Source organism: Silurus aristotelis, assembly GCF_946808225.1.
Source record: "Silurus aristotelis genome assembly, chromosome: 12".
Taxonomy (NCBI): Eukaryota; Metazoa; Chordata; class Actinopteri; order Siluriformes; family Siluridae; genus Silurus; species Silurus aristotelis.
In genome coordinates, this window is record NC_139585.1 from 7,394,343 (window position 1) to 7,417,712 (window position 23,370).

Below are 23,370 nucleotides of genomic sequence, written 5' to 3' on the forward strand. Positions count from 1 at the left end.
AGATCCCTCATGTCCTCATTACTTTCTGGCTCTCCTATTTAGTAATGCTGCCATAGCTAGACTAGCCGAAGTCACAATCTGATCACACTGCACAGCAGGGGGTGTCTAATCTTTTTCCACAAAGGGTGGGTGTGGAAGCAGGTTTTTATTACAACCAAGCAAATCCACACAAATTCTACCTGTTTAAATCTAATGATTTTCCTTTGTATCAGTTGTGGCCCTTGATTGGAATGAAAAAGATTTTTCTTTGTTTTTCTTTGTTTCTTTGTTAAAAAGATTGGACACCCCTGCTGTACAGTGTATTTAACTTTTATTAAACATAAGGATACTTTATCTAATCTAATATATAATAGATATATAGATAATCTAATCTTCATTTCTCTCTCTCTCTTTCTCTCTCTCTCTCTCTGTCGAGTCAAACATGCTCTTAAGGTACCAGTGTCCAATGATCCTGTCCTTTTCTTCTCAGTTGGAGACACTCTGTGCAGCTGAGGATGGTTCCACATCAACAACATAAAGATCCATAAAGTTCCTGAGCAACTCAAGTACTTTAAGGATAGATTTGATCTGTAATTAATATAAGACAGTCTATTATAATGGCTTAGGAACACGTTTCATGGATAGTTCTGCGTTTAAGCATCTATTACTGAGTAGCACACGTCAACAATAATGGAACTGTAATAAATGGACAATGGGGTACCACCCAGATGAGGATGGGTTTCCTTTTTTGAATCTGGTTCCTCTCAAGGTTTCTTCCTCAGAGTGTTTTCCTCGCCACAGTCAGCACTGGCTTACTCATCAGGATAAACTTACTAAACTTATAAAAATATACTTTAGAAACTATTTATCTCTGTAAAATTGCTTAAGGACAATGTCCATAGTTATAAGCGCTATACAAACAAAACTGAATTGAGTTGAATAGCGTTCACACACAAACTAAAACAATCCAAGATGCAATTCAGCCCAATAAATTAAAATAAATTTTCATTATCATTTATTACATTATCACACATATTTGTTTGTTAATTATTGCGTGATTAATAAAACTGATTTGTTTTCAGTTATTTTTGGTCGCGTCCAAAATGACACAAGCACGTGGGCGGGGTTTTGTCGGTTTCTAAGCAACAGAGTTAGTTTCCGGAAGTGTGAGCCGCCGGGAGGCTCCATATCGGCATATAAACAACAACAAAAATAACCTATTTATCCGGTAGGAAATGATATTTATATATTTTATATATCATATGTATATATTATATTGTTACTATATATGGCTGTAATGATAATACAATAAAAACTTAAAAAGAAGTATAATGAATGTTAGATATCACGAGAATGAATGGACTTTGTTATTGTTATTGAGCTAGCGAGAAAAAAAAATACCTTAAAATATAATAAAACAGGACAAACCGATTAAAATTTTCAGGTCCCGTCATTTAATTTATTTGAAGTTTAACAAACTAAGCAGGGTTTTTTAATTATTTATTTCTTCTAACAGCAAGACGATTCTGTGCTGAATTGACTCACCGATTTACTTACCAGTGATACTAATTAAAATAAAAACATAAATAACGCAGTCTGAGGAAATGTGATCGTGTGGTTATTTTACTTTACAGTAAGAACTGATGGAGAGCTATGAAGAGTTTTGTGTAAAGACTCTGTCGCGCGTGCACGCGGAGAGTGGATGCAGCGCACGGCACGACCACACGGGGGCGCAATCCTCTTTCCGCTTCCACGGCAGGCACGCGCTTCTGCCCAGGGTACAGGTTCTTCTGCATCCTCTTCATCTTCTTTACATCTTCGTCTTCTTTACCTTATAGTTCTTCTTCTTGTCTTTGTTGTTCTTTTTTATTTTTATTATTATAAATATTTGGTAATGGATGATCGAATGCATGAATCATATGATCTCGAATGACAATATATTCCATTAAGTCAAGTCAAGTCAAGTCAAGTTTATTTGTATAGCGCTTTTCACAACAGACATTGTCTCAAAGCAGCTTTACAGAAAACAACAGTGAAGGTGAATGGTGTGCGTTTGTCTCTGATGAGCAAGCCGTGGCGACAGTGGCAAGGAAAAACTCCCTTAGATGATATGAGGAAGAAACCTTGAGAGGAACCAGACTCAAAGGGGAACCCATCCTCATATGGGTGACATCAAGAGTTTGATCATAAATCTTTCAACAATACAGAACAATTTGTGATCATCATAGATCCAGCATCAGCTTCTCCATGCCAGGGCCTTTAAACACTCGGCATCTACTTCTCCATGATCATCCATAGGTCCATAATCTACCATTTACCATCTAATAACAATCCCCTTTTGTGTTTTTAACACATTATAAAACCCAATTGTGTTTTCAGACAATAAATTATTTTTATACCTTATTTACTATTAACCATGAATATTTGTGGATCAGAATAATATACAGTCTATAATATTGGACTGTAAATAATCTTAAAAGTCTAAGCACTAAAATTTGCATTACAGTTTTGCATCACTAAACAGTACACCTCAACGATAAGATAATATAAGATACACCTAAATGTCTGTTTTACAGCAGCAAAGAAAAACGTGCAAATATATAAAAAAGTAGAGACATAATAATAACAAGAATATACTTCTTCTTCTTCTTTCGGCTGCTCCCATTAGGGGTCGCCACAGTGGATCATCCGTCTCCATACCCCCCTGTCCTCTACATCTGCCTCTTTCACACCAACTACCTGCATGTCTTCCCTCACCACATCCATGAACCTCCTCCTTGGCCTTCCTCTTTTCCTCCTTCCTGGTGGCTCCATCCTCAGCATTCTCCTACCAATATAATTCATGTCCCTCCTCTGCACATGTCCAAACCATCTCAATCACACCTCCCTCACCTTGTCACCAAAACATCCTACATGCACTGTCCCTCTAATAAACTCATTTCTAATCTTGTCCATCCTTGTCACAAGAATATACATCACAGTGTATAAATACAAAAGAAAAAGAGACCACCTATAAAGTAGTTACACTTTCAAACAATGATAAAACTATAATGAATGGACATTCAGATAAGTCAAGTCAAGTTTATTTCTATAGCGCTTTTCACAACAGACATTTTCTCAAAGGAGCTTTACAGAATTTTAAGCGTTAAGGTGAATGATGTGTATTTATCCCTGATGAGTAGCCATGGCGACTGTTGCAAGGAAAAACTCCCTTAGATGTTATGAGGAAGAAACCTTGAGAGGAACCAGACTCAAAAGGGAAACCAATCCTCATTTGGTTGACATCAAGAGTGTGATTATAGTCTTTAAACAATACAGAACACTGGAGAGAGAGAACTAACATGAGCACTGGGGTGTAAGATTATAAGTATTGTTCTTTCTTCAGTCTTTCACAGATAAGGATGGGTTCCCTTTGAGTCTGGTTCCTCTCAAGGTTTCTTCCTCATAACATATCAGGGAGTTCATCATTGCCACTTTCTTATTCATTAGGAATACATTTTTAGGCACTTAAAGGCACTAACATAAAGAAAATGTTATAACCCCTTCATGTCTGTAAAGCTGCTTTGAAACAATGTTAATTGTTAAAAGCACTATACAAATAAACCTGATTATAATCGAAAAGCAGAATATAAATGTATAAATAAATCGTCTGAGACACTGCTAAGCTTTTATTATTATTATTTTTTGGACCATTATGTATTTATAGTGAAGTTTTATAATCTGCTTTCTTAAAGTGAGATTTAAAGGTATAATTAGGATTGTCACATTATTATATTTGTGTGTATGTTTGTGTGTAGCTCAGTGAAGAGCAGCGTGTTGAGATGTCTGAACAGAGGCAGAAAGCAGTGCAGAGAGAGTGTGAGAGACACACACTGAGACTCGGGTCTCTGCATGATCGAGTGCAGGAGGTCATCAAACACATACAGGTAAAAAACACTATTCCTAAATAGTGAGTATAAGAAATGGGGATTGCCAGTCCAATTAATGAGCCATGTGCAGGGAGACTTCATCATCCATTTTATATGTATTGTCCTAAATATTCCACATAGCGCCCTCATGTGGTCAGGAATAACCTATTTTTCTGGTGAATTTTCTTGGTGAGTTCTGTCTTTTACTGCCTTGTAGTTTACGAATACTGTACTCTAAAGTTAAAGTTATAGCATAAAGTTTTTCTTAAAGAGAAAAAGGTTTAAGATTAGTGGTCAATAAAAGTCTCATTTTTGTGTTTTAGGTTTCACGGCACTGTAAAAATGTGCACAAAGCTAAAAAGAAATGCACAAAAAAAAAAACGATTTACAGACACGAAGCACTCCACTTGACTTGTACAACTCATAACTGACAAAAAAAACAGAGTTGCAACAATTGTAAATAATTGACAAAAAATTTTTACAGATCCAGAGTATTCGAGCTCAACGGAAAAGAGGTTCAGCAATAAAACACACAGGTTGCACATAAATTTGCAGATTTGGAGGATTTTGACGATCGTCGTTATCTAGAGTAGCATACAGAAAAACCTACTCTGATGTTAGAACATACAGTGGTGTGAAAAAGTGTTTGCCCCCTTCCTGATTTCTTATTTTTTTGCATGTGTGTCACACTTTAATGTTTCAGATCATTAAACTAATTTAAATGTTAGTAAGAGATAACACAAGTGAACACAATATGCTGTTTTTAAATGAAGGTTTTTATTATTGAGAGAAAACCAAATCCAAAACTACATGGCCCTGTGTGAAAAAGTGTTTGCCCCCTAAACCTAATAACTGGTTGGGCCGCCCTTAGCAGCAACAACTGCAATCAAGCGTTTGTGATAACTTGCAATAAGTCTGTTACAGCGCTGTGGTGGAACTTTGGTCACTCATCTATGCAGAATTGTTGTAATTCAGCCACATTGGAGGGTTTTCGAGCATGAACCGCCTGTGTGCATTATCCAGAGTGACTTACATTTGAGCAGTTGAGGGTTAAGCACCTTGCTAAAGCAGTGGCAGCTTGGTGGTACCAGGATTTGAACTTGTGACTTTCCAATTCACGTTCCAATTCAATGCCTTAACCACTGAAGCTCCCACCTCCACCACACATAGTTGATAAGGCTAAATACTGAACACATCATTTTTGCACGAACAGACTACAAAATGTAGTGTGTGTGCATATTCATTTTCTATGTAAGTTTGTAACACCGACTCGAAACAAGCAGTGATTAAGTTTACATAGAATATTTATCACCTGGTAAAGCAACATACCCAAATGATAAGTAAGTAAATCAACTTCTTAACTAGTCCTACAGGTTGTCACCTACAGGCTTCTGCACTTAACTATATTCTGCACAAAAAGGAAGAGTTGACTTTTGCACAGTGAAAAGTCTTACCACTTGTTCTGCTACCACACATAAAGGACAGCATTTCTGATCCACTTTTCTTATAAATGTTCTTCACCTGAATTATAATGGAATCACTTTACTTGAACTGGCTCATAGTCTCTTCACCAACCATAAGTTGACATGAACATAACATAACATAAACCTGAGTATTTGGGGGGGGGAATTCTTCAATGCCACCTACTGCACATAGTATACATTGAGAGTTGTATTTCATAACCAATATAGAGGATTTCTTTTCTTTGCAGTTGCAAAAGAAACAGGATGAAGATAATCAGGCTCCAGATGCCCTATGTACTAAAAGAACACAAACAGATGAGCAGACGAATACAAGCTTCCTCTTAAACCGTACTGCACAGCGAAAAGAGACCCTGCGAATCCTGAACAGCCACATTAAGAGAGTGAGAAAACAAAAAGAGGAAAAAGAAGAGGGGGAGATTCAGCCAGGCCGTACTGGAGAGATTCGAATGGGAATTAGGGATTCAAGGCATGCAGAGATGCAAAGTGGCAAGAAAAAGGAAAGTAAAAAGCCTGCCTTTAATATGGAGAATGGAAGCTGCAGATCACTAGAGCATCTACCGGTGAGGGAGTGTAGTAACAGCCTGATATGCAGTGCTGATGTTGATCTGAGGTCACCTCACTTATTACTTAATGGACTTAGTAAATGTGCAAGTATAATGGAGTCTTATGCACAGTTACCAAGTCCACCAAGACACTATTCATCCAAAATCTCTGTTCCCATTAATGAGTCAGAAGGTCATCCTTATAGCTTTGATGAACCAGTTCAAAGCTCTAATCGAGGAGCAAAAATTTCTGTAGAACAGCCAACTATACCAGCATCTTCTGGTATGGAGTGCAACTGCAGCAGCACTGGATTAACAAAAACAAGCAATAATTTATCCACTTCTTTTACTCTCAGTAGCTTAACGTTGAGCAGACCAGTCAACATGCTTAATACAGCCCAGCCAAAAATCCTTAAAAAAATGGAAACCCAACATAACCACTGTGGAACTCATCAACGCTTCCCTCCAGCTCCACTCAATCAGTCCTACGATGTGGAAAGTCCATCACCAACACTGCTCAGGTCACTGCTTAGCTCAGGCTCAGAGGAGTCAGAGACCTTCATTAGATGCAGGATGGAGCTGGTAAGACAGTTAAAGCACAGAATAAACGAGGAGCATGTAGCTGCAGCTGATATTCTCCAGGATAAAACAAAAGGTGAGTGAGAATTCAAACAAACACAATCAAGAGTATAAAAAGTCTCATAGACTTGCACTGATTTACACCAAATTTGCCAGGACTTTCTCTTTAACATGCAGCACATGGTGAAACTTTTTGTAATAACTTCCAGGATGTTTTCACACCAGAGGCATAGTGGTGCAGTGGGTAGTTTTCATCCATACAGATCCAGAAGTCCCAAGTTTAATCCTTGTCTAAAAGGATTAAACAAAAATTCCTGAAAGTACAATAAAATTTAGCATAGCATAAATTAGCAGAGCATTTAAAATGTTAACAGTAAGTGTAGGTTTCTCTTGTACAATTGAAAACTGTCATTGATTACAGATTTTAATAAGGTCATGCCATGTAGTAAATGCAATACATTTCTCTATCCTGTCCCCTGTTACAGGTGAAGTCCAGGTATTAGAAAGTCCATGTGAGCGACTGAAAGTCTCAGCCACAACACAGGAACAAGGGACACAGCAACAACAGGTCCCATCTATAGGTTTTTAATCTTATACTTCAGAAAGCATGCTCATTACAAAATCAATCAATTAGACGGATTAGCGCAGGACAAGCAAGAGTTACTAAATATTGAACATGGAGGATCTTTTAAATTTATGAACGTACAGGGTACTATCGGTAACACTGGTTTTTCAGAAAAGTGTTTGAGGCGTATAAGATTGGTGGATTCTTAACTTATTGATAACAAAATATTGATTAAATCAGTGCCTAGTGATGAAAGTAAAAATCTGTGTATGTGTACTGTTAATCTGATCTGATTTGTGCAGAGTTAGATAGAGGCTCCACTGTACAGCTAAAGGACAGTAATGTCAGTACAAATAATTATAAAATAGGAAGAGATATACATTTTTAATACAATTGAATGTTAATGGTATAGCGCTTTTAACAGTGCACATTGTTGCAAAGCAGCTTTTTCAGAAATAAATAGAGAATAGCGAATCAAAATTTTTTTTATGAATAAATCTATCCTTATACATTTATCCTGAACAATAACATTCTTCTTCTACCTATGCGTTTTTCTAGATTACAGAGATGTTATGTGTATGTTCATGTTACGAAATGTGGCTGTTGATAAGATAGCATAGATAAAAGTATCACATTTCTGATAACATAAAATTATTTACCAAACTCGTTTTAGTTGCAGAAACAGCAGAAGGCAGCCTGTCGTCTAACCGCTGCAGCCCGAGCTTTCCTCACACGCAGACTTCTACAAACAGAGAAAATTAAACACCTGAAGAAAACCATACAGGTAGACACACACTATACAGTAAATGCACACAATCACATAGTTTTATACCTGTATATGATTTGCTTGTGTGTATGTGTGTGACGCAGGACTCCAGGGAGGTCATTCGCTATTTTCAGGCAGATACGCACCAGAGGAGAGCTTCCTTCACTATGCAGGATCTCAAACTGCAGAAGAGAGTCAGAGCACAGGTTACACATGTTTCTTAGAAGTGAAAAAAAAGTATTTAAATGGAAGTTAAACCTAGGCTCTCATAGTGGTGTTCTACTTAAATCAATCCACCTCTTAATACCATAATTATGATATATACAGTATATTATTATTAATATACAGAAACTCATTATAACAAAGCACTGCATCACAGACAAGTATCTCCCACAGCAACGAATGAGGTCTCCTTTCACTGCAGCCACAGCTGCACCACCTGCATACATCATCTCTAGCAGAAGCATCAATATTAACCTCATAAAATAAAACGCAAATTGTGTGATTTTGTTGCAAATGGATTTTTTAAAAATAAAAAAACGTAAGTCAGTGATTCCACCACGTTTTACATGCTATTAAATGTCTGTGTGTGTTTCTATAGCTGCACGCTGCTGTGTGTGAAATGCATGAGATCCTTTTTGTGTGGCCTGTGAGAGACAGAATAGCGTTACTTCAACAGGACCGAAAGAGACACAGTGAGAAAAAGGTACACATGCACTCACACACACACACACACACACACACACACACACACACACACACACACACTTTATGTGGCGAGGACACTTACTAGTCCTTAGCCCTGTGTTTTCTGTTATGTAGCTTTATGCTGTTTTATGGAGCACCAGGGTTCTGGAGGAACGTTGTTTTATTTCACTGTGTACCACGTCAGCAATATATGGTTGAAATGACAATAAAAGCTTCTTGACTTGACACACAATGTACAAACTACGCACAGATTACAAAGACAAACTTGCATTTATGCCACAGGAAAAAGCAGAGAGTGAACAAAATACACCATGCCAGTCGTCTGTTACCCAGAATTCCAAGGGCTACTTAAAACAGAGGTGAACACAGACAGCAAATTATACAGCACACTTAATAACCTACACAATTGTCTTGTGTTAAGTCAGGTTTAAACATTAAGGTTTCACTTTGTAAAAAACTACATTCACTTTTCCCCTCCCTGTAGGGTTCTGCAGCCGACTCGATGCAGGAAGGCACCAAGCCTTTCTCAGAAACGTAAACCAGTGTGAGTAGGTCTATTAAACAATCACTCGTTCTTCAAAAACTGAGAGATTATTTAACACTTCCTTCCTCTTTTCCCCTGCAGGAGAGTAATGAGGAGGACTGCAGACCAGTTCAGATCTCCTCAGTCCCTGGGCTAAATATAAAGTCTAGGGTGACTTCACCTCAATTGTTTAATTCAAATCTATTACATTTTAATGACAAACTGAACAATGTAACTACATTACATAAATATGGTGTGGAAATCCTAGAGCCTTTAAAGCCAATCTACCAAGTACTAAATTAAAATAGTATACTGTATATTTTATTAAAACTGCAGAGTCTTATTATTTCGAACCTTACGCTATCTTCTTCTTCTTTCGGCTTCTCCCATTAGGGGTCGCCACAGCGGATCATCCCCCCCAACCCCCCCGTCCTCTACATCTGCCTCTTTCAAACCAACTACCTGCATCTTCCCTCACCACACCCATAAACCTCCTTCTTGGTCTTCCTCTTCTCCTCCATCCTTGCGGCTCCATCCTCAGCATTTTTCTACCGATATACCCCATGTCCCTCCTCTGAACATGTCCAAACCATCTCAATCACACCTCCCTCGCATTGTCTTCAAAACGTCCTACATGCGCTGTCCCTCTAATAAACTCGTTTCTAATCCTGCTCATCGTCATCAGTCCCAACGAAAACCTTAACATCTTCAGCTCTGCTACCTCCAGCTCCACCTCCTGTCTTTTACTCAATATCACTGTTTCTAATCCATACAACATCGCAGGACTTCAGATCGCGATCAAAATGTATAAGGTGCCATGTGATTTTCTGGATCGAGACCCCTGCAGAATGCATAAAATTATTATTTTTTTTTAGCTTGAGCTGGTTTTAAAGCATTTAAATGTAAAAGGTTGTGAAACAGAACCAGCTAAACTTATGATGTAGTTGATTCTGAGGAACTGTTTGAGTTCAGCATGCTGGCAGAGCTGGTATTTCTACATCTGTGGTTTATTTTTCCCTTTCGTGCCTTTGTCCGAAGTGTTTCTGAAAGATAGCAGTAGGATGAAAAAAATACTAATAAAAATATATCCCGTACATGCCAGACCTACTCTGAGTTTCAATCTGATTCCAGCATCTCATTACACCTCAGCTTTCACTGTATCCTCATCATGTCATGGTTTTAACAAGAATATTATACAAATATATTAAACATTTCTATTAAAAACACAATGAGATTTATTCGTATAAAAAAAATTTAAAAATAATAAAAAAATAAAAAACCCTGATCTAACCTTGTTCCCACAACACATTGGTTATATTCAATGTAAAACACAGAAGACTGACCTTTAGGAAGAATTTCAGCTGACACGTCCTGTATTCCAGTTGTTCAAGATGCCAAACACAAAGATCTTTTAAATATTAAACAGCCCTGAGATTTAAAGACTGCAGGACATTCAAACCATATCCAAATCCCACTGACATGTTCCTGGAAGTGTCAAATCATTAAATATAATCGTTTCTGATGATTTAGTCTGGAAAAAGAACTATAAAGAAACAGAGTATTTCACATATGACGTATAAACCAAAAGGACACAGTTCCAAATGTTAAATACAACACTGGTTTAATAATTATGACATGAAAAACAATAATACTGTGCTTTTATTTGTTTTTGGTTAACACTGCAGGGTACTTAAAGGTACCAATTTAAGAGTTTTTTTTTTTTTTACACTAGTACACATATGCATAATACACAGAAACAAAAATAAGTGCTTGCTGTAAATGTGCAATACAAATTAATACTGTAGAGAACAAAAATAGAATAAAAATGATTACATCTTTTTTTTTTCTTTTTTTTTTTTTTTTGCATGATGAGCAAATTCTTGCTCCGTAATGGCCTTTGAATTCCATATGTCTTTATTTTTCCATGCTCATTTTTTAATAGCTAAAATCACAGTCGGATAAACATGTACCGTGCTTCAATGTTAAAGAAACAGTGCTACACCAGCAACAGCAACACCGTGTACTGCACACGACCAAGTAAGCAGCAGCATCATATAACCATATACGCAATAGACAGAAGTGCAAAAGAACTATCAAACGTGTCTTTGGTCTTGAAGTTGTGTGTGTGTGTGTGTGTATGTGTGTGTTCTGATTATCTGATGCACACCGTGCCTTAAATTTAAGGCTCAATACGCCTTCGTTTGCTTATTCTTTCTTTTTTGCTGTGCTGCCAAGCTCAAAGTGAATTGTGCAAAATTCAAATGAATTCTTCAAAATGAACTCGAAATCCCCTTTAATACTTTAATACTGAATACGACTCGAATGCAAACACCTGACTAGTAGCTCAGAGGTAAAGAGGCATAAAAATTTCCAGATCCCGAATCCAGGCCTTCTTGCATGCTCGTAGGCTGCATTTGAATGAATAACAAACGTATGTATTCTTTATTACCGCATTATCTGTGTAAAGCTGCTTTGAGACAATGTCCATTGTTAAAAGCGCTCTACAAATAAAAATTAATTGAATTAAATCGAATTTACATTAAGAAGACTGTGTTTTCATTTGGCACCAGAAATCCTCTCATCACGATAACAAAATGCGATCTTACTGAGCTCAGGAATAAAACGGCTAAAGCATCCCGAGCATTAAGACTGGACCAGTTACGGAATGTCCCAGTGGAAAACTTTACACAATATTTGGCCCAAGTGCCGCTGGCAGGTCACACTGGACGGGAAGATTTATTTCAGGGGAAAGGAGGCATGCATAAATAGGTACTGCACAGGCTTTCCTGCTGCTTTCAATCAATACTCATGTAGCAAAGATCCAGATTTAGCCCTAGCAATTTGCATAGAATGTTTTATACAGGCTTATAATTTATTTATAGAGAAATTAAATTTTTCTTCAGGAAACAGCTACAGAATTCGAACCGCTGTTCGAGCTGTTCTACGGGGTTACGTACAGAAACAATAACGTTTCATCGAGCACATTAATAATAACCGATCGTTCAAAACTTTTATGCTTTTATGCACTATAAGTTTGACAAGTTACCTCAGTAATCTACTTTTATTCTTCTTCTTTAAAAATTTAAACCTGTCTCCTGAACAAGGTACAAACATCTACATCATCTTTGTGTATTAATGCAGTTATGATGTGGTATGCCCCCCCCATCCCCGAATTATTACAGGTTCCTTTTTTTTTTTTTTTTTTTTACTTGTATTGTGATATGCAGTGTTAAGAAAAGTTATAATTGAACATCAAACTGCTAGAAAACTTCCTGGGAAATGTATAAGGAATGGTGTAGAATACAAATGGTGTGACTAACTGCAATTAGTGATGCAGTATCAGTGAATCCTGAGCATAAAGCAAAAGAAAATGGTGGTGATTTAAACTGGGGTGTAACACTATGATTTTAAGGATTTGTTTAATTATAATGACATCAGACCAGAAGGAATCTAAGGAATCCCTAGCAAACGAATGTACTAACTTTTGTCATTTTTAAGGTGAATCAAGTCCATCTAAAGACTCTGCAGGATTTGACTTGCCCTACAGACCTCTCTGTCTGGGTATTCTTATTAAATAAACCTTCATTCACACTTTACTAAAGCAGAAGAACCTGCTTGTCGTCGACCTTCATCATAAACCGCCCATGTGATCACCTGTATCTGCAGTGGATTTTTTTCAGCATTGGGTCTTTCATTATGTACACAATCAAGGTTTAGAATCTTTCTATGGAGCTCCTGTAAGAATGATGTACCTAACAAGCAGGGAAAACTCATCATGCTCATACGATGTATATATGATAGGAGATTACATTCATCTCATTAATACAACTGAGCAGCTATGGAGTTAAGGGCCTTGCTCAGGGGCTCAGGAGTGGCAGCTTGAGGAGTGGCTTGGATTTAAACTCGTGACTTTTCGATCAAAAAGTCTAATGCATTGACCACTAAGCAACCAACTCCCAAGTAAAGTGTATAAACATATCAGCATGTCGGTCTGTGATTAATGTTTGTTAAATAAAATAAGATACATTTTTTGTTATATCACCAAATTAGAGATTTCATGACTTTAGCTAGAATAGCCTCATAGCTTCAGGGCAAAACTAATAAAAAAATTATTCAATAAACACATTGCCTGTTAAAAGGCACATCATGTGTTGGCTGATCAACCACTATCTATCTGAGCCAATTATCGTTCAATTTACATCACGTCAAAAATCCATAATTCCCTGCCTTTGAATGCCTTCAATGCAGTGCAGATACAGTGTTTACATGGAGGCAGTGCTCACAGGCAGATGTTGATCTGTTTGGCGAGTTCCCGTTCCAGATCGGAAATGAGGTTATCGAAGTCCTTCAGACTCAGTCTGCATGTAAACGGCGCGTCAAAGTCCAGCGCAAAATCGTCCGTGTACCCCCAGTCCTTTTTCTTCACCTCGTCCTCATCGCTCTCGCTGCCCGCCACCTCGTCGTAATCCGCGTCGTTGTTGGTCAGGAAGTCCCGCCCGCACACGCTCCAGTCACCTGCGTAGCGATTACAGGGAGGGCTTTCCAGGCGGCCACGCCCCCTGCGTGACACCACCGCCACGTCCTGCGGCGAAGGCAACTCCACGTGTAACAACGGCCGCTGAGCGCAATGCTGCAGGGGATTCTGGGAAGGAGGAGCAGGAGCTTCTTCGTCTTCTAAACGATAGGACGATTGAGCAGTCACTCTTCCTGTTGGAACTAAAGTAGAATTGACACATCATTATGCGTGTTTTTATTAAACAATAATCTAAACATCAAATCTGAAAACATCCTCAAGCTTCAATGCTTAGAGAACTGGACCTATAGGGACTATGAACTAATGAGAAAAATGTGTGTAATGGCATGAACACACACACACACACACACACACACACACACACACACACACACACACACACACACACACACACACACACACAAATACTGATCTGCTGTACAAATTAGCCACAGATGGAATGAGTAGCTGAAAGTCCAGCTGTGTGCATGACACATGAGGCATGTGGCAAGACTGAAAAAGCAGCCGTTACTGCTGACAGACATGAAGTGTTTTAAGGATGCGCTAATAAATAACACTCGTTACCGAGAGGGTCTGAAAGCGAGGCACCTATAAAAAAGCCGCAGTGCTTGTGTACATTGATTAAATGTATGCTTTGTGTCACAAAAGGTTTAACTCATAAATGTTAGGCGAATAAAGATTTTATGCTTCCACTCACTCGGCCAGAGCTGCAGCAAGTAGTGCAGGGCCTCAATGTGCCGCTTAAAGTCCACAGCGCTGGCCATCTCCATGCTGGGCTGTGTGAAGCTTCTTCCTCCCAGGCTGCACCCAAGTCGTGCAGGGGCAGATGGGAAAGTGCCAGGTCCTGCTGCTTTCCATGAGTCCTGCGTCGGAGTGAGCAGAACAGGGCCGAAACACACAGCGAGGTTCTGACACGTCATCAGATTACAGTCACTGTAGGAAGCCACCAGACTGAGATGATCCAGCAGGAGTGACAGCGTGGCCTGGAGAGTGTGCGCACGCACGCACGCACGCACGCACGCACGCACGCACGCACGCACGCACGCACGCACGCACGCACGCACACACACACACACACACACACACACACACACACACACACACAAACACACACACACACACACACACACACACACACACACACACACACACACACACACAGAGAGTAAGTGACGCAGCACAGCAGCATATGCTGGTAGACACATGACAGCTTGACAGCATGACAGACAGAAACTCATAGAAACATCCAGACAGAAACAAAACAAAGACACACAGAGACAAAGACACACACAGACAGACACACAGAAAGACAAACACACACACATGCAGGCACACAAACACTGGCACACACAGACACAGACTGTACCCTTTCTGGTTCAGGCAGACACTGCAGCAGAGTGACAGTGTTGTGTGATCTGTGTGTGTTGTCGTTCCTGCAGGCAGGTCTCACACACATGGCCTCCAAAACCACCTCATACAAAGTCCGCGTGATGAGCGGTGAAGGCAGCTCACGTAGATAATCCTTCAAAATACCTGCAAAAAAAACACACTGACTCATCACACTGAGGAACTCAGGCTGAGTCTGTGTGTGTGTGTGTGTGTGTGTGTGCGGGCTTGAATTTACCTGTTATGACATTAATGTCGGGGTACAGCTCTTCATCGAGAGTGATGGACGAGCTGTCTTTCTCAAATGCATCACGCAGCTCCTTTTTAACAGCTGCAGAGCCGCAAAGACGATACAGACCCACGACCTATACAAGACACACAGACACAGACACAGACACACACACACACACACACACACACATTAACTCAGTATAAGCTTCCTATTCCAAAACAATCAAACTGGATAATACACTATATGGACAAAAGTACTTGGACACTTACTTCTTTACCAAACTTTTACCACAAGCTTGGAGGCACAACATTTTAAAGGATGTCTTTGGATGTAGTATCGGAAAATGTTCCATTCATTTGAACTAGCAGACCCAAACCTGCTCCAGCATGACATTGCCCTTGTGCACAAAGCTGACTCAATGAACACATGTTTTATATGGGTTGGACTTGCTGAATGCACCCCAGGCTTCCTCACCCTATATCAGTACCTGACTTTACAAATGCCCTTGTTGCTGAATGAGCAAAAATCTCTAAAACTCCAAAATCTAGTAGAGTAAATGGGATGTTTAAAAAGCTAATTTACAAGCAATAATACAGCCAAAAAAGTGTCAATATTTTGTTCAAGCATCATTTATATCTATCACTGCCCTAATCCTCCTGAGCATTGATTTCCCCAGCGCTGCACAGGTTGTTGCTGGAAACCTCTTTCAATCCTCCATAAGGACATCACAAAGCTGCTGGATGTTAGACACATGGCGCTTCTTCATCTTCCGCTTGAGGATGCCCCAAAGATTCTCAACCGGTTTAAGGAGACATACTTGGTCACTTCATCACCATCAGCTTCCATAGTAAGGCAGTTGTCATCTTGGTGGTGTGTTTAGGGTAGATTTTATGTTGGAAAACTGCCGTTTGGCCCAGTTTCTGAGGGGAGGGCATCATGTTCTGCTTTAGATGTTCACAGTACACATTAAAATCCATGTTTCCCTTAATGAACCACAGCTTCCCAGTACCAGCAGCACTCATGCAGCCTCAGACCATGACGCTACCACCACCATGCTTGACTGTAGACAAGAAACAATTTTCTAGGTTCTCCTCACCAGGGTGTCACTACACATGCTGGACAACATCTGAGCCAAACAAGTTTATCTTGTCCTCATCAGACCACAGAACATGTTTCCAGTAATTCATGCTCTTGGACAGGCTTCAAACCTACTTGTTGCAGTGTGGTGTATGGTCTGAGCACTGACAAGCAGACCTTCTGTTTTTCAACCTCTAAAGCAATGCTGCAGCACTCCTGCATCTGTTTTCCTAAAGCAGCTTCTGCACCTGACGCACAGCACAGCTGTATATGGAGTTATTTTCAGAAAACAGTAAATCTATACTGCTTAAACTCATTGACTACTCTAAAATATATACAAATTTCATTTCATCACAAACGTACACTTATAGACACATATAGACAAAAAATGACACTTTTTAACAAATAGTGTTTAATATTTTTTTTTTTTTTTTACCAAATAGTGTTTTAATATATATATTTTTAAGGCTAAATCAGGAAGCTGTCACAAAGTTGTGATGGATGTTACTAGAAAACCTCCCACATAAGACTGTTGCCAAACGTATTAACACATTTTTAAAGTACTGGAAGTGTCGCAAACCAACTGAGAACTGGTCCAGGAACACCCACTGATGTATGCACAACCGTCATGTTGTAAACATGTTTGGAAACAGCTTCCCAATTCAGCCATAAACTGATTTCAAAATGTTCTTCTTTTGTCAAAGGCATTCTTAAACACTATCTGAAAAATAATAATAACTAAAATTTTTGCTCTATTTATGGACACTTTCTGGACTCCCTGTTTAAATGTGTTCACTTAAACTCAACTTAGATTCGAGTTCCAAAATATGATATCTCATGCTATGCATAGCTCTGAACAATGTTTATTAGGGGGGGTAACAGTAAATCTTTCAGTACAGGCCTCTCGGTTCAACGCAATCCTTTTTACGTGCGGACCATAGTTACAATCTGAGTTCCCTCAGAAACACATTAAGTGGTGGACCACAAGTTTGTTTAGTCTCCGCCTCTGAATGCACTTTATTATTATCATTACCTTGAAAACATACACACTAATGCCAGGGGTTTTAGAAGGATACTAGCATTAGTGCAGTGTCACTGTGGCTACTTGTTCCGTACCGGAAATAAGATTTGTTTTGCCCGTGCATGAAAACGCTAAAGAATCCATAGCTCTAGCATTACCAGCAAATGGCTAGCTGCTAACGCTAGCGCTATATATTCTTCAGCGTTTTATGTCCAGCTTCAAAAATTTCTCTTAAAAGGAAAAAACCTGACAATTCCACATATTTGATGAGTGAATGAATAAAGATTGAAAGGAATAAAGACACAGTTAAGAGTTAAGTAGATCATATCTTGATCTTGAACACACACACACACACACACACACACACACACACACACACACACACTTGTATTACCTAAATTAGGTCAAACAAATGCATTATTTAATTAATTTGAGTCTCTAGCAATGAATAAATCGACACTGGTATGTCACTGGTACGTATGTTTGTGCTAGAGAATACCTTGTTAATATAGTAAAGTAAAAAGAGATGGGACTGTGATTGTAGTAAGCGACTAAATTGAATGGAGTGTTTGACACACTTTTCTTGTGCTTTCTTTCTTATTTTGTTATTGATTTGGCTTTCTTAAAGTCTAGCTTAAAAAAAATTACAAATGTTTTTAAGACATTGCTTTATGTACAGAGATTTTATGACACAGTGTACTTTTATCCCAACAAATATATGCTCAATTTTACCTTGAGTCCTCGCCTTTCAATCTCAGCCACACATTTCTGAATGAGAAGAGGCACTTTGGGAACGCAGGCCTCTTTCTCCACCAGGCGGCGCAGCTCCACTCCGAACACAGACGGGGGCGGGAGCTCGCTAAGGCGGGGCGTCGGCGCCTCCCACTGCTCCAACAGGGTTAGCTTTACATACAGCAAACCCCTCGGCTCCAGCTTCACACACAGCTGCTGAGTCCGGGAGGCTGGAGGGAGGGAAATAGGGCAAAGATAAACAAGCAGAAGGGCAGAAGGGGGCCAAAACCGAGGGAGCATAAACTTACTAACAGACACGAGGTCCAGTAAAATGTCAATTCCTCTTTCACCCTATAAATCCGAGTTGAGCACGATTATGGTTACATACCAGCTGACACTTCACACGCATAATAGTAGAGTGAAATGAATACAAACAAAATACCTAAATCGAATTTTTGTTTATTTAATATGTCACTCCTCCTATTAGGTGCATGTTCCTCATGTCTTAATCTTCAGACATTAAGGATTTTTTGAGATGATTAATGCTGGCTAATATCAAACAAAGCAGGCTCTGGCAAAACTCACACACTACATAACATTAAATGTTACATAATGGGGACACTAAATCCCATTCCTTAACATCTGCTTCAAATTTCATGTGACGCAAAGAGAGATATAACATGTTGCTGCGTTTAGAGTAAATATATAAACAGTTCACCAGGAACATGCAGTCAGATTAACTTGATTCAGATCATTGCATGAGGACAGCAATTGTGTTTACAGCTTACTACAACTCACTGGGGGGTGGTGCAGCACAAGGATCAGACTTTTAACAGCTCTATTCTTGGATCGGATTTTGCTTTAACAGCTCGCAGATTTTGACGCGGCATCGCTCACGAGTTGCTTTGCATAAACACATTTGACAAATGAAGACAAGTAAATGTAGTTTTAGTGCTTAGTTTTGTAGAGATTTCCTAGACTGCAGTGATCTGTAGAAGCATATGCATGAAATAGGGAATTGAGAAATCCTATAATTGTAGGCATACATTAAAAATCATGATCATTTGTCATATTTGACACTCTTTTGTCATTGTCATTTGTCAAATTTGACTGTACTGTGACATAAAATTGAATAGAAATAGAACACAGAAATCTAATTTCAATAAAATATGGTTCCAATCATAAATAAATACACTATATGGGCAAAAGTATTGGGATACATGACTTTTACAGCACTATGTGGTTCTTCCACAAACTGTTGCCAAAATGTTTGAGGCACACAATTCAATGGAATGTATAAAATATATAGTTTACAGTATAGGGTTCACATTGGTCAGTTCCCCTACATCAGTACCTGACCACCCCAGTACCACCCCTGAGGCTGAATAAACCAAAATCTCCACAAACACACTCCAAAATCTAGTGGAACATCTTCCCAGAAGAATGGAAGTTATTATTACAGGAAATATGGACTAAATGTGAAATAGGATGTTAATAAAGCACATACACATATCTTAGAATCACAAACTTTTATCTGAATAGTGTATATGTAGCCGTTTAATTAAATTATTCACAATCAAGAGTTTTATTCAGGACTCAGTCTGATCATGATCCTTTATTTCACTCATTCACTTCATCCCTGAAATCATGTTGGATCAGAAAATCCTAACTAGTCATTTTGAGTTTAAAGGAATGGTATTTATGACACCAACTGATAATTATCATAATTCTATTATGACAAAAAGGCACCATTAGGGCCTCAGCTTACTTCATGCCAGATGACGTTCGGCTTTTACAAACATGATGTAACTGTGGCGCAAATTTAGAACGTGAGGAAACTTCGCACACGAACACGTTAGATGACGAGCCTTCTGACTACGCATTGAGAATACTGAGGCCATTACCATTAATATCTAATCAATTAAATGAATGGATATAAAATATGCAGTCACAAATATCTCACCTTTAAACAAATGAGGAATTGCTACAGCACCGAGGCAGCATACCCGGTTGCGTGCTTGACCACTGGGGCCTGTGGGTCCTTCCACGGCATTAGCATTTGGTGTGAGTACAATTAGCTTCAGCATGCGTGCTCGCTCCAGCTCCAGGTTGAAGGTGTGGTTTAACGAGAGTGACGTCTCCTGACATGTGAGCAAAGCGGTGCGAGCTCGTGTCACTCCGTCCACCTGGATGGCACAGAAGACGTCTTTAGCGGTGCGAGATCGCACAAGATCAGAGACTCCAAGCAGATGCACCGTGAGGAGGCCTGACACTCTCTGGGCACACCTCGGTTGCTCTGCTAGAGTGTAAGGCCGGAATGACCCGACTGTATCCTGCCATCTGCAGTGTGGAGGAGCTTGTGGCGACTCCTGTGTCTCTTGTCCTGATCCCTGAGACCCGCTAGTTAAACCCTGACTCGAATCCTGCTTGGGCAGAAGCTCTGGAGAGTCGCCGTCGCTAAGGTAACCACCTTTGCTAGCAGAATGCATGCGCGAAGAGCGACGCCTCGGTCTGGCAGGAGCGCTGGTGTCCAGATGGTACCTGCTGATGACGTTGTTGGAAGATTCTTTACACACATTAGGTGGTGACACCTCGTCAGCACCCCCTGGCACATCACCGCCACCCCCTTGTCCTTGAACGTGCCGTTGGTTACGTGACGAGCGCAGACTGAGCTTACGACGCAGTTCTGGGAGTTTGCGCATTTTCATAGAGAGACGCCGTACTGTGCCGGGAGATTTAATCTTATCCATCATGCTGCTGCTGGTGCTTGGGTTTCCTCCTAAGCTTTTTACTTGTGCTCCAGGGCTTCCAGAAGGGCCCGCTGGACCGCTAGCGCCGTCACTGGCACAACTAGCACCTCTGTTGCTGCTGCACAGATATGGAGCATCGGGGTGACAAGACTGCTGAAGAACATCTGTGAAAAAAATTAACCGAGAGAATATTAAAGATGTTTGTGTTTACATTTGCATAGTTTGATACGATATTTATGTGTAAAAGCCTATTCAAGGTTCAAACAGGTTTACATCTGGAGACAAACATTTCTACTGGGAAGGCTGATATTAAATATTTTTAGATAGTATATATTTTTCTAAAAGACTGATAACTGTTTGCATTAATAAGTATGTAAGCCTTAAATGTATCTTACTAAATAGCTACAAATATCATATGCTATGACCCTTCCAGTCATGAGATCTCAACCTAATTGAGAAGAACATCAGTCCAGAACAGTTCAAGGGGTGTGTACTATAAATTCCATGATGCACTAAAGCTGTTCAAGTAGCTCATTGTGCACTTTGTTATTTTATTTCCTTTAATTTGTCACTCACTCGCATTTAGCATTTTTTTTTACAATTAGTCTTATTCATTTGGCCTGTTCTTGTTTAAGGTGCCAATAATTACTGCATATGACCTAATTTCCCTCATCTACCGTCTCATAAAAGTATTTATTTAAAATAAATTACCTAGAAGAAGAGGTTATTGTTTAAAGTGGAAATAGTTCAAAACATCAGAATGTATTACAACATTACAAAACTTAAAGGAAAAAAAGAAAAATAATTTTTTTTATGTTAAACTCAAATCATGTTGAACTCAAATCATGAACCCTTCATCTGATCGAATGAAAGAAATATGAATTTCATAGAGGAACGAGGAGGTGTACAGTAAACATCTCCCACAGACCACTAAAAGGCATGGAATGCAAATCATTTCCTGTTACGCTGTGCACAGTGACTATTAAATCTGATTGTGAAACCCTGAGAAAAAATACATAAAATTAATAGAAGCCCACAGGGGAACCAGCAGACCATAATTCGGTAACAACACACAAACTGGGTGACATCACTATGAAACTACACATGGGCATTTCAATATACAGTATATTTTATATTTTTTTTACATTTTAAAGGGCAACCTGAACCAATGGATCGGAAACCCATCAATGTCAATGCGCACTCTGAAGTTCAATGCTCAACTTCTTCCCCCAAAAACCTCACACTTTTGGACTCCATTTGATATCTCACCTCTGAACTCCTCTGGCGCCCTCTCTATCTCTCTCCTTCTCCATGGATCTTCGACTATATCTTTCTCCTTCAACTTCTCTCCACTGACCCGGCCGTCCTCTTCCTCTGGGATTGGGTTGTACCAAATGTTGCTCTCACTTTCAGTCACATGCCTTCGCTCTGTGAAGCAAGCTGTGTAGGCCTCATCCGGAGCCTGGGCCTTTCCTGAGGACAGCACCCAAGCACGACTACTCCTCTCCAGGTGCTGAAGGTAGACTCCCTGTCCAGAAAGCTTACTCATACCCAAGGAGGTGCAGTACTCTGTGACTGGAGGCGTCACTAACTCTGGAAGACCTGTATCTGCCATGTCAGCACAGTCAGCCATGTCGGCCTTCTGGCAAGCTCTGGGGTAGGTTCCATCCTTCCATCTCCCCTCAAACCCATTCTCCTTAATAGAGGCCTGTTTGGAAGCCTGGACCTTGCTGGAACAGCTTTCACGCACTTGAGACACCGAGTTCAGACTTGGGAGCTGGTCCACATCCCGGGAGATGGATGAAAGTTTGGCCCAGTTCTGTTTTTTGGACACTGTGATCTGTGTGTGTCTTGTGAATTCTACTTCCACCTCGGTCACTGAGGACGATGAAGAGCTGTGGATGAGCTCTGCCTTCTTTGGTCCATCTAAGATAAAGAGAATGAGAATGTGAGAGAGGAAGCGGATTGTCTATTATACCATCTATTAGACCATATTTGGCACTCAGGTATTTTGTTTGAGCAGAGCAGAGTGACTCACTTCATAAAGAATGGCTCTTTGGGACAACGCTAAGCCGAAGTCACCGAACTCAGAGTGATTTAGTTTAATGGTTAATCCATGTGGTGCCTGAGACAGTCATTAGCCTTTACATAATTTAATCAGGGCACATTCCACTCCAAAAATAACTTTTCAGACATGAATTTCAGATCATGAACTGTGGCACAAAAGAGACGAGGAAAGAAAAAGAGGGGAGAAGACTAAGCATAGTCATAAAGAGTTTTTTTTCTCCCTCTCCTTATTTCCCCTTCTCTCTCTTGCTCCAGATCTCCCCCTTCCTCTTCAATCTCACATCCTGCACATCTGGAAGTTTCTACCCTCTGCTATCTTTCTTTCAGCTTACAGTAACAGATCACCATGACTGAGAGGATATCTTATTCGGTTCCTTGACCTATGGTAATATGTCTGTGTGAACATGTCAGTTAGGACGTGCTTCAAGTCATGAGTGTGTGCAATGACATTCATCCGAAAGTCATCAAATATAGATGTATAGATAAAATATCAGATTTAAACAAAACCCAACACATC

At 39.7% G+C, this 23,370-nt stretch overlaps 2 protein-coding genes across 3 annotated transcripts in view; one reads left to right on the forward strand and one right to left on the reverse strand.

The window, feature by feature from the left end:
• Window positions 1–1,151: 1,151 nt before the first annotated feature.
• ccp110 (centriolar coiled-coil protein 110) lies at window positions 1,152–9,389 on the forward strand. The gene is made up of 11 exons (XM_083556525.1): window positions 1,152–1,207; window positions 1,614–1,757; window positions 3,777–3,905; window positions 5,599–6,568; window positions 6,978–7,060; window positions 7,731–7,841; window positions 7,928–8,029; window positions 8,425–8,529; window positions 8,814–8,890; window positions 9,016–9,075; window positions 9,157–9,389. The coding sequence occupies exons 2-11, from the start codon at window positions 1,623–1,625 to the stop codon at window positions 9,209–9,211; spliced, it is 1,827 nt and encodes a 608-aa protein (XP_083412651.1). The 5' UTR covers window positions 1,152–1,207; window positions 1,614–1,622; the 3' UTR covers window positions 9,212–9,389.
• A 1,269-nt stretch (window positions 9,390–10,658) lies between these two features.
• syde1 (synapse defective Rho GTPase homolog 1) overlaps window positions 10,659–23,370 on the reverse strand; it is a 28,838-nt gene continuing 16,126 nt past the window's right edge. The window contains exons 2-8 of one of the 2 annotated variants that reach the window (XM_083556456.1): window positions 22,056–22,712; window positions 20,000–20,950; window positions 18,037–18,266; window positions 15,213–15,339; window positions 14,955–15,121; window positions 14,286–14,571; window positions 10,659–13,770 (exon numbers count right to left, since the gene is read on the reverse strand). In XM_083556456.1, the coding sequence (XP_083412582.1) occupies window positions 13,334–13,770; window positions 14,286–14,571; window positions 14,955–15,121; window positions 15,213–15,339; window positions 18,037–18,266; window positions 20,000–20,950; window positions 22,056–22,712 (2,855 nt within the window). In that variant the 3' untranslated portion in view covers window positions 10,659–13,333. The remainder of the gene's footprint in view (window positions 13,771–14,285; window positions 14,572–14,954; window positions 15,122–15,212; window positions 15,340–18,036; window positions 18,267–19,999; window positions 20,951–22,055; window positions 22,713–23,370) is intronic. The other variant, XM_083556457.1, reaches the window with a different exon arrangement.

Excerpts from the sequence above, each read along its gene's own strand:
- ccp110 (XM_083556525.1), top strand. The coding sequence starts at position 1,623 with ATGGAGAGCTATGAAGAGTTTTGTGTAAAGACTCTGTCGCGCGTGCAC. Across the intron at positions 6,569-6,977 it reads TCTCCAGGATAAAACAAAAG|GTGAAGTCCAGGTATTAGAA; the intron begins GTGAGTGAGAAT and ends CCCCTGTTACAG. Across the intron at positions 8,530-8,813 it reads AGAGACACAGTGAGAAAAAG|GAAAAAGCAGAGAGTGAACA; the intron begins GTACACATGCAC and ends TTTATGCCACAG.